General features: G+C 34.6%; 2 protein-coding genes across 2 annotated transcripts; one reads left to right on the top strand and one right to left on the bottom strand.

Moving 5' to 3' along the window:
* Window positions 1-389: 389 nt before the first annotated feature.
* On the top strand, window positions 390-1,715 carry LOC113714113 (epi-neemfruitin B 7-O-acetyltransferse L7AT-like). Its single transcript, XM_027237912.1, has one exon. It carries the CDS (start codon window positions 390-392, stop codon window positions 1,713-1,715), a length of 1,326 nt encoding a protein of 441 aa, XP_027093713.1.
* A 1,253-nt stretch (window positions 1,716-2,968) lies between these two features.
* LOC113714947 (auxin transporter-like protein 3) lies at window positions 2,969-7,295 on the bottom strand. Its single transcript, XM_027239097.2, has 8 exons — window positions 7,000-7,295; window positions 6,711-6,896; window positions 6,414-6,526; window positions 6,150-6,333; window positions 5,889-5,986; window positions 4,751-4,958; window positions 3,947-4,204; window positions 2,969-3,404 (listed from the first exon to the last, which is right to left on the bottom strand). Exons 1-8 carry the CDS (start codon window positions 7,156-7,158, stop codon window positions 3,210-3,212), a joined length of 1,401 nt encoding a protein of 466 aa, XP_027094898.1. The 5' UTR covers window positions 7,159-7,295; the 3' UTR covers window positions 2,969-3,209.
* Between the last annotated feature and the right edge of the window lie 4,433 nt (window positions 7,296-11,728).

The following is an 11,728-nucleotide window of genomic DNA, read 5'->3' as shown; positions in this document are numbered from 1 at the left end:
GCTGATCAAATGGCAATTAACCTTGAGATAATTACCGTGGCACAAATTTGAAAATGGAAGCCTTGAAAATGACTTGAAAATGACTCCTATTGACGCGCCAAGAACCCCAGCAATAATTCGATGTTCTAGAGAGCATGCAGATTCCTTGCTTGACATTAATGCAGGCAATTTCTAAAGTATAAAGCATCTAATAATCATTAATTAATCTAAATGCTAGTAATCACAATCAAAAGAATAAACAAAAGAAAAAAAAACAAATACTTTTGTGTGATCTTATCTCTAAGTGAGTGGTGAACTTTGCAATATAAGTACTTGGTGCTCAAGCTTTCTAAGTTCATATAACACTAGTTTCTACTGCCTTGATTGGCACAGCAACAATCAAGATAGAAATGGAAGTGCAACTCATTTCCCAAGTGATTGTAAAACCTTCTTCTCCTACACCAAGCCATCTCAAAATCTTCAAGCTTTCTTTGTTGGACCAGCTCATTCCTGCTCCCTATGCACCAATAGTCCTATTTTATCCCAACTACAATGGTGCGAGTTATCCTCAAATCCTCAAAAGGGTCGAAAAGCTTGAGCAATCATTGTCGAAAACCTTAGCTGGCTTTTACCCTCTTGCTGGAACAATCCAAGATGATTTATCCATCGAATGCAACGATAAGGGGGCTTATTTTGCTACTACCAAAGTTGATTGTCATCTGTTCCAATTCTTGAGTAAGCCTGACCTTCATTTGATATGCAAATTTCTGCCTTGTGATGTTTGTTCTGTTGGACCGATGGCAGGAACTCGCGTGACTAATATCCAAGTAAACGTTTTTGAATGTGGCGGAATCGCAATTGGTCTTTGTATTTCCCACAGAATTCTAGATGGAGCAGCATTGAAATCTTTTTTGAAGAGTTGGGCCGCGACGGCCACTGGAGCAGAGGAAAATGCTAGCCCCAATTTTATAGCCTCATCTCTTTTCCCTGCAACTGATTTTTGGCTCAAAGACTCTGCACTGGCGATGTGGGGGGCATCATTCAAGGTAGGAAGGCCTGCTACAAAGAGATTCGTCTTCGATGCTGCATCAATAGCTTCCCTGAGAGCCATGGCAACGAGCTCAGGTGCTCGATGCCTGACTCGCGTGGAAGCAATCTCTGCTTTCGTCTGGAAATGCAGCATGGCTGCCTCGGAAGCCAATTCTGGTCACAGAAAATCTTCTATGCTTACGCACGTCGTGAATCTTCGACGCAGAGCAGCTCCAACACTCTCGGAACATTCAATTGGAAACCTTATCTGGATATCAGGCGCAAGATGCCTGGTGAACCAAGACAGGGGAATGCCTGCCCTGGCAGATCAAATCCAGTATTCCATATCAAAAATCAACAGTGACTATGTCAAGAAGATGCACGGGAATGAAGGACCAGCCCTGATGCGGAAATCCCTGAAAGAGATCGGAGAGTTTGGGTCCAAAGAAGCAGCGGTGGACTATCTCGGGTTCAGTAGTTGGTGTGGATTCGGTTTCTATGAGATCGATTTTGGCTGGGGAAAGCCTATTTGGGTCAGTAGCTTTGCAGTAAATGCTCCAGTGTTCATGAATCTTATCATTCTGATGGAAACCAGATTAGGCGATGGAATTGAAGCATGGGTGACTCTGGATCAACAAGAGATGGATATCATGGAACATGATCAAGAGCTCATGGCTTTCGTTTCAGTGGACCCTAGCCCTCTCTAGACATCGGAAATGCAGCTATTATCTGAGTTGGCTAGCGGTCAAAAAGAAAAAACCAGCAATGCAAGGTGCAACTGTAAATCCCTCCTCCCTCGGCCTCCACACAACAGAGGAAAAACAAATAGGGAGACAACAATGGTATGTAGAAAAGCCGGCAGCATATTGCACATGAACGATGGAAAAGTCAGCAGTGCATTATTGATTGGTAATTGCCTGTGAAAAGAACACCAAATTCGTGCTACCCTGCAGTAATTGGGGTGTTGTGCTTATCCGGTAGCAATAGCATCGGACAATCATGAGTCAACTCTACTGCTATGCCATTGAACAAAGTAAAGAATTCAGTGAAATATATTATGGTTGTGTAGGAGAAGTGGAGTAGACTTGTTGACCAAAGACTAATTACTGTCATTTTGAGTACTAGAGCAAATGTGGATCATTGAATAGCTTCTTTTCTTTTCTTTCTTTTTTTATTCCATAATATCTGCACTAATGGGAGAAAATCATTAAATCTAACAGATGTGAAAAATGACAATACTATACTCTGAAGCTTTGATAGATTCCAAATTTAGGTAAATCAGCAGCAACCTAGTGAACATGCGATTGACACATTAAATAGGTTCCTTGATTTTAATGTTTCTGTTATGCTTCTAACGATGGTTAAGTTCCAAAATTTGTTCTTTAGTTATTTCTGTACTTAGGAATATGATGTCTAGGATTGTTGGAAATAAACTTTGGAGATACAATGAATCTAACATTCCTATTAAGTGCAGGCTCGGAGCGTGACACAAACTTTTAGTGTTTCAGACTTCAAAATCCTTTTGGAGGTAATGAGAGTTTTGATGGCACGCTAATATTCCGATTGCTCTATAATTTAAAGCAATTTCAAGGGGAGATTAGACAGAATTGCTTTAAAGAGGAAGCTTAGTTGGTGGTTCGTCTCCCTTGTTCCACCAACCATATCTTTCAACTTTTTTTTTTCACCCGCTCTTCACATCCTTTCCACTCAAAATTGTTAGATTCAAGGTTTGAATCTAAACTTGACAGGGGAGAGAATTCTAAACACCTTCTCCTAGTCATTGGATCAACTCATTTTGTTGAATGGCACAGCAGCCATAGAATACGTGGAAAAATGTTTCTAGAAGGAAGCATTTGTGATCAGGATTTGTTTTAATTTTGGACTATTAAAGATTAATTGATATATATATTATATGGGATGGTTGTAATACTTTTCTTTTGAAATGGAAATTGTGGCAAAATTCATTATTAAATGAACACTATTGCATAAAATCCCTTAAGTATAGCGGGAGTCGAGTCACACTTTTAATACAATAATCACACAAGTTAACCAGCTCTTCCCCAAAATTAAAATAAGAAAATAATTTAAAAAAAAAAGCAAAAAATGTTCCAAAGCCAATCAATTTACACACTTGATCAACACATGTTTATCTAGATTCCTTGCCTTGATTCTTTATGTTTTTTGAAAAGTAACATAACTGATCATGCTTTTCTTGGAGGGCACTGGAAGCATTTTGTGAAAAGGCCAAAGGTATCGATTTGGCGTACGAAATTTACCATGCTTGCCCACCCTCCAAAGCCAAAACCTACAACAAAAACCCATACCACCACAAAAATATTCATTGAATACAAGCCAGCCCATCCTCCAAGGAACTTTGGTGGTCTTTCCACAGCATTCTGTGACAAAAGCATTCAACTCAATTTTTTGGTCTCCAACAAAACAATAATCCCAAGGGAAATTATAATGATCATTCAAGTCAATTTTGTACCCCATATAAATAGTCTAAATATTTATGTAGTATAGAGGCATGAACAATGTCATGACAATAATTAACACAGGCTTGATCTAATGGCGGCCTATGGCAAACTGCTTAAGAGCGACTTAGGTAAATATCTAAATCTAAAGAAGCCAAAAAATAAATTAGATATAGATTAGGTATGTTAACGAGTACCTATCGGGATCTAGTAGGTATATCTCTTAACAAAAGGGAGGCAATTGAAATATTAAATAGTTAACTTGCACGTTTTATTTTTAATAGAAAGTAATACCTCCAATTCAAGTTTATCAAGCCATTGTTGTATGTTACCATCAAATTTTGGAAAATGACTGTTTTCCTATAAAATTGTTCAAAATGCAGCTCATAAACCTTAATCATTCCGTTTAGTTAAAATATCTACTTCGACTGTCAAAGAAATGAGGTAAAAAGAATTTATCATACCTCTCTGGCTGATGCTGAAGCGAAAGTGACCATATGGGCCAAAGCAGGAATTATGTAGACTGTAAAGCTGACTAGAAGAGATCCAACTGTGGAATTGATTGGACCAAAGAAAGGAAAAATAATGGCCAAAAACCATATTGGAACAACCACAGGCAGTCTTGCAAGTGCTCTCTTGAACAAGCTTTTCGTTTCATGTACTCCAATAAATTTCTCCCAAACAAAGTACAGGGGTGTGCATGCAAATCCAAATGTGATAAACTGCAAGCATTAGAATTTTCAAATTAATATTAATATTAATATTGGGAGCAAAACTTCTTACTAACGCTATTTGTGGAAATAAGAATGTCGGAATGGACTACAAGTTGTTTATTCTAGTAGTGATCTTGTTGTTCCCATAGTGTCCATTATTGAGGATGTTCAGAGAGCATAATGGAAATTTAAAGAAAAAAAATTGCCCAGAAGAATATTGTAGGAGGCAAGGGGAAAAAAGAAAATGATTTGATAAATGATAATTAAGAAGGAAGAGAAATTAAAAGCACAATAATCATACAAATTGGAGGGGCATTTTTTAGTCACAAGGGGGTTGAGTGACGTAAAAGAAATTCGGTGGCAAATTGATATTGGATTGAAATGCAAGGCTGTTTAATGCAATGGATTGAAGAAAACAAAAATTATGTATATTTGAATTCCAAATTCAATAATTAGGTAGCTTTTCTAACTAGATAAATATAGTTCTTGGGATAATTTTTTTTTTAAAAGTATGATATCTAGGAGAAAATTTAGATAGATCAGTGATACACGAACCTGATGAATGAGCATGAGCACAACTGCAGCGTCTCTGAACCCAGTTCTTGGAAGCAAAGACAGGGCATTGGAATGGTTAAGAAGCATGTCTCCAAAAGCCCAATACACAGCACTTGCTGATGGTAATGTCAAGGTTAGAACATATATTGTTGCCCCCAAATATATTAGCTTGAACTTCTGTGGCTTCCACATTGCATGCATTATCTCTCTGAAAAAAAAAAGACAAAATTAAAAAGCATTTGAATAATAGATACTTCTCATTAAGTAATAAAAATTTTTAAAAAAAAAGGAAAAAGAAAAGAAAGATTCATATCATTTGTTATTTATTTGTTTACATTCCTGAGAAATTTTAACAGATTGGTCTAATCAATTCCTGTTGAAAGAAAAATTCTCTGGTTCTTCAATCATCTTATTGCTATTTGTCTGTTCATTTTCAACAAATTGAGTATACTTACCCCTTTTTATCTTTTCTATTTATTAGGATGAAGTATAGTGGTCTGGCAAATATTGTCCTCTAGATCTCAAAATTGCAATTTGGATACCTAATTTTAAACAAATATTATTTTGCTTGCATCATAAATATATTTCCAATCACTTTTTTATTTTTCCAACCTTTTTTTATCTTACATGCAACACATCACAAAAGTATTATAACATTATTTTAAATAATTTTTTTTAAAAAAAATAATCTCCTATCCAAACGATCTCCTCAAATTGCTCCAAGGCCAACTTCATAGTTAGAAGCATATTGTAACCAACATTATGCTGCATGACCTTACATCTATGGGAGGTATTATAATATAAGAAACCAGACAAGGATGGTGGTCTTTGTAGTTATTACAAATCTTAAAGGTGTTTAGAGCAATTTACACAATTTATTCTTGCAATATTGCAAAAAAAGGATGAAACATAAAGTTCAGATCATCACGAGTGAATAAATTATTTCTTTAGAAGATAAAAGGGAGCTGGCACCAGTATTTCAGGAAGCATATCCCCATTCCTGAAAAGGGTTTCTAGCAATTATATGTCTACTAGCTACATCTATAGTCAGATCATGCTACAAATTGCTGCAGATACAGTTTGTGTATGCAAACAAAATTCATATTTTATAAATCAGCATGCAAAAAAAAAAACTCACACTGTTACAGCATGGCCCCCAAAGGTGTAAAGAATGTTTGTCGCCCCAGTAAAGTAGAGAACCATTTTGGTTGGCCCTGAATGCTTCACTCCTTCAACCTGGACATGCCAAAACTAATTAGTTTTTTAGTCACAATTTTATGACTAATCAATCTTGAGATAAGGCCGCCACATGGTAAAAGTGATCAAGCCAAAATTAAACTTTAGTTCTTTTTTTTCTTTATTTATTAACCTGAATTAGATTTTAAGACAATATCTATACCTGTCCATGGATAAAAGAAGCAATGGTGAGATACCATGCTGTGTAAGTTGTCATGAGAAGGCCTAAAAATGACCAAATTCTGTAGTTGTGGAATGAAGGAATGAACACTGTTGTGGCACAACAGGCTCCAAAGATGTAGGTCCAAGTTCTTTTGTCAAGATTATCATTGATGTAGTAGATATTGCTGAAATTTTGATAAGAAAATTGATCAGATGTGCAGAATATTCATTAATCAGGGAAATCAGTATAGCAAATAATTGTTACCTGGCACAAGCAATTAGCTGGATTACAGATCCAAATAGTAGAAATGTGCAATTGAAAAATAGGCCAATATTTCTCCAGTGCTTTCCCAGTAAACCATCAAGAACTTCAAACCACTGCACTTGTTACAGTTAGTTTAGTTAACGAATACTGCCAAAGTTATGAAATCATGCAAGACAGAACAATGAAAGGTTTATTTGTTGATGCCATTCTTTCCTAACTAAGGATCAAATTTTCCAAAACTCATTGTGAGAATCCAGATTTTCATGACCGACCAAAAGCAGCAGACTATTGAAATACCTGGATTACATGGCTTCGAAAATCGACTTTTTCCCTCTCTTTTCTAGTCCTATACTCAATGTATAGAACACAAATGAGATAAGCAGTCCAGCTTCCCATCAAGCCATAGAAAAGCTGGAATATAATCCCAGATAACATTCCCAGTTGGGAAAATGAGTATGGCAGAGTAAGCAGCACTTGTGCAACCTATAAAAGAAACAAGAACTTGTTGTCAGCAAGTTAATCAACCTACATTTCTGGATAAACAAAACTGTTGAGAGTAAAATGAATAATTTGGTCAAAAAGATGCCTGGTTAGAAGAACAGCTGAACCATGCATCATAGACAGAACCACCATGCCAAAGCAGCTTGGAAAATTTGCTCTTAGCAGAGCTAGAATTGCCCTGTTCATCCCTTTCCATTTCTACATAATTCCCTGCAATTACAGTTTCAACCTTCTCTGAAGCCATTGTTGTGGACAGGGAAGTTGTGTAAGCAGCCCAAAGTAGTAGCAAATTGCTTTATATAAATAGGCAAAGCGAGAACTGAGGACTGAGGAGGTGTAAGAGATGCTGCTTTTTCTTTTTCTTTCTTCTTCTTCTTCTTCTTATTTTTTTCCTTTCTTCTTTTTTAAATTCCTTTTGAGATGAGGATTCTTTATGGTTTGTTGAGCAATGATTGATTTACCCGTGAGGGACCTAATGGCTAATTGGGTCAAGTTTGAATGTCCTATTAGTATTAGGTCAGTCTTTGAATGCCTAATGTACCAATTCAAGGTCAAGAATATGTACACTAGATATTGATATTTAATATTTTTAGTATAGTTTTAGTTTTAGTTCCTTGGAAAACAGAAATAAAAGAAAAAAGGTTACACTCCATTTGGTTGGGTGTTTTTTTTTTTTTTTTTTTTTAGAGCTGTTGAAGTTTTTTTTTTTATTTAAATTTTTTTTTTTGGGTATTTTCAGATTTTTTTAGTGCGTTGTTACTGTAAATTTATTCTTTTTTACCAAGCAAGTTAAGACTTTTATGATAATAATACTACCCGAAATCTCGAGGAAACCACAAAAACTGGCAACTCTTGAGGTTCCTCAAGAGACTAATATACTACCCCAATCCCCCTAACAACCCCGATGTGGGACTGAACCCCCAAGCAGGGCAGCTATTGTAAATTTGTTCTTAAAGTCACATTTTCTTGAAAAACAACCCAACCAAATTGACCTTATTCTGACAGCACTTAGTCAAACTTCACTTTTTAACTTCTCACAATTATAGTCAAAATCTTTTGAAATTTCTCATTAGATGTTAAGATGTTTGGTAAAACTGTTATTTAGAGCCGATTAGTCACAGCATGGACAGTTACAAGATTCCAATCCCATCTGAGTCAAAATCCAGTCTAATCCAAATGGGAGCCATTTGGCTTAAATTTTTAGAAAATTTCCCAAAAAGGTTCTTTTATTTACTATGTATACACTTAATTAAAGGAAAAAAAGAAGAAGAAGAAGTAGTAGGATCCAAACTGAGCAAAAACCGGTTGCCCAAAAATTTTCCATTTGTTTAAAGGCCTTGAATTTTTTTGTTTAAATAACTGTCTAAGAACAAAAATACTTTGTATCCACCCAAAATTTTGGGCGTTTCAATCTAAAAAAGATATTTATTTCTCAATCCAAAAATGTCTTCTTCATGTGTATTGTAGTACAATGGAAATATGCCCTTACAGTGAAGTCCCTCTCGAGGTTGACAAAGGCACTCCTTTAGGACCTTTAGTCCTTTATATATACTTTTTTATCCTTTTTCTGTGGGACTAATGGAAGGCTATGGGCCAACCCCTCGCATGATCGCACGAGCGGGATGACCCACCAAAAAAACCCTTTCTTTCACAAGAAGCATTGGTATGTATAGATTGTAGAAGGATATGTACTGATTGATTATGAAAACACAGCAGAAAGTAAAAAGACAGGAGATTTTTTTTAATAAAAATTGAGGGGTTTGTAATATTTTATTAGATATAAGAAAAATAAAAGAATAGAAATTGAAAGAAAAACTTAGTTGTGTTTATGTGTTTTATTTTATTATGCTAAGAATGGTTGAAATGATTACTTAGGGTGGCTTTGGTGATTAACATCATTTATGCCACACGTGTGACAACTGGCTTTATGGGAAGAGATCTAAAGACTAAGCCCTAGAATTGTAGGGGCTACTTGCTTGTCTTTTTTTTTTTTTTTTTTAAATTTAGTAAGGGGGAATGAGACTTAAATAACGGGGAGAGAAGAGGAGAATTTGAATCCAAAACTTCTGAAAATAAAATACTCACTTTTTATGATTTCTTTTTCTTTTATGTGTTATTACTTTTGGTACAATATGATATATGGTAATAGTGTTAAACATCATTTGGGATAAGTGAAGCAAATGAATAATATACTGAAGCATCTTATTTGTAAATTAAAATATCAATGATGTCTCATGACTACTTTTAGAAAAGAGGAGATGAAGTTGAAAACCATAAGATGGGTTCTGGGTACGTTAAGTACTACTAACTTCTCCAAGATCTGCATATTGCTGTAATGACTTCTATTGAGTGACTTGAAGGAAATCCTTTTTTTTTCTTTTTTTTTTCTTTTGGGACTTCATAAGCAATGTCAAAATGGAGTAATTTCCATTGACTTGCTCATAGTCATAGTTGTAAGTTATTACAAATGCCTCCTTTTTTTTCAAGCAAAACTCCATACACGAGGAGGAATGCCAACCCTTTGTTTTATTAATAAACAAGTAAATAAAGTAGAAGGGGGACATATACCAAACCTCCATTACATGACAAAATAAAAAGTTATAAATAAGGAGTACATCTCCCTTGTTAAAAAAAAAAAAATTCCTACATGAAGGAACAAATACCTCACTATATCACCATAAGAAGTGATTATAATTTTGGAACTAAGTGAGTGGCTTTGAGCTTTTAGATTTCTTTTTTCAAAGAATTCTTTTCCTAATAAATGGATAACAAAGCCAAACATGTCTAAAATGAGAAAGGTTCCAATAGTAGCTACACTAAATTTGTTGCACCTACAGAAAAAAAAAAAAAAAACTAAACTTCAAATACTAGACTCATTTGGACGACGTGTTTTTTGAAGAGTTACTAGACAATAGTAGAGCGAACCCTTTTATTTCTCGTGAATAAAATGTATATGTTAGACAAAAGTTTTGATGGTGAACATGTTTAGAATTTTTAAAGAATGATTTTCTGAAATTTTGGTCGTTTCATTGGTCGTCAATTGATACAAACGTTTGTACAACTAAGCTTTACTTTGAACAGAGGATGGATGACATGATAAAGGACACAGAGGATGGATTACTTTGAACAGAGGATGGATTACATGATAAAGGACACAGAAAGAACAACCCAAAACCCAACCAACTATAAGTCTAAGACGATGTACAATAAACAAAATTGAAATCCCTAAAATGGGATTGAAGAAGTTGAAATGCAAGGCGAAAATGATAAAGGAAAGAAGGCAAAGAATCAATAAATAGCCAGAGGATGGACCCAAAGACTTCAACTTCAGCTATAACAGCATGCGGTTGTAAGAGATGATGGTTCAATGCAGTGGCATTGGCCCAAACTTTCACTATATCACAAAGTTTTGGGCTATTCAAAGCATTTAGCATATCTTTTATCAAGCACAATGGACTGTCTTGAACAATTCTCACAAACCCAACAAGCTTAATCAACATGTTCCACATCAATTCTAGCCGTACAAATGGTCCTACAGATTATTGATTTTCAGACACAAATTAAGCAAACCTTTTTTTTAAATAGTAAATTGCCATTAATTTATGTTAGACATTCTCTTTCAAACTTTTTTGAGGGTACAATCTTAACTTTTTTCTTTTTTACCTGCATACATAAGATTTCCCTCTAATTTTTTTGAGAATAATTAAAGTATATTACTAAAAACATGGCATACAATCTTATTAAGCTATTAAACTTGGAAAACTCATTGAGTAAAGTGAGCATTTGGCATTTCTGAAGGAACCAGTAGTTAGATTATATTTTCGGAGCCTGCAAGTTAATGGTGGAAGGACGTAGATTCGGAACTTGTAAGATTTTATTAGAAGAGACAAGTTGATTTTATAAATTCGAGTTATGTACTTGTACAAACAAATCAACTTAGGTGGCGTTTGAACTCAAAACTGAAATGTCAAAATTTGAAAACTGAAATTTTTGAGTTTGCAAGTTTTAATTGGGTTATTATCACTTTACCCCTTAAATTATGACACTACTATCAATTTAACTCCTAATATTATCTTTTAATCACTTTACCCCCATAGTTAAGTCAACTCAACATGTTGACAAATTTTAGACAAACATACTTTTCTCTGTTAGGGTTAATTATAATTTATCTCCTTAAAGTACACCTTGACTCTCACTTTATCCCTTAACATTTATTTCATGACACTTAACCCCTCACCCCCCCCTAGGAGACAAAAATACCCCAATGTTATGTTGAGAGAATAGATGGGAGAATTGATTCATCTATTCTCCATCAATTCTCCCATTTAAGAAATTAATAGAAGTTGTATTCCATTTCCTTATAGTTAGAAATTCAAAGTCAATCACCCAATCTTATAATCACACATTCAGATGTCACTTATTACAATTTTTTTGTCATTTTCTCTCGAATGAATTTTTTCTAATTCGGATATTTTCTTTGTCTTTTTTTTTTAGTTACTGGAATCCCATGATACATACATGCATACATATATATACGTGTATATATATATATATATATATATATATATATAAGATACACACACAGATGGCATAATGTAGGGATTTTTTCATCTCTTACGAGGTAAGTGACAGAAAAAATTGATTCAGAGCAATCTAAGAGGGGTTAAATTAGGTTGTTTACAATTTTTCAAATTCAAAAAAAAAACTTCGCGCAAATCCAAAAAAAAATATCACACAAGTGTTGAGCAAATAATAGTATAAGTATATAACAATCAAATTCAATCAACTAATAGCACAAAAATGACAAAAATAAT

Source organism: Coffea arabica, chromosome 10c (genome assembly GCF_036785885.1).
Source record: "Coffea arabica cultivar ET-39 chromosome 10c, Coffea Arabica ET-39 HiFi, whole genome shotgun sequence".
In the NCBI taxonomy this organism is placed as follows: domain Eukaryota; kingdom Viridiplantae; phylum Streptophyta; class Magnoliopsida; order Gentianales; family Rubiaceae; genus Coffea; species Coffea arabica.
This window is presented reverse-complemented; position numbering and strand designations above follow the sequence as displayed.

Bases quoted from the DNA above. Each gene is read 5' to 3' on its own strand.
- LOC113714113 (XM_027237912.1), top strand. From the start codon at position 390: ATGGAAGTGCAACTCATTTCCCAAGTGATTGTAAAACCTTCTTCTCCT.
- LOC113714947 (XM_027239097.2), bottom strand. From the start codon at position 7,158: ATGGCTTCAGAGAAGGTTGAAACTGTAATTGCAGGGAATTATGTAGAA. The intron at 6,527-6,710 runs GTATTTCAATAG...TAACAAGTGCAG, and splicing joins TTCGAAGCCATGTAATCCAG to TGGTTTGAAGTTCTTGATGG. The intron at 6,334-6,413 runs GTAACAATTATT...TCAAAATTTCAG, and splicing joins CAGCTAATTGCTTGTGCCAG to CAATATCTACTACATCAATG.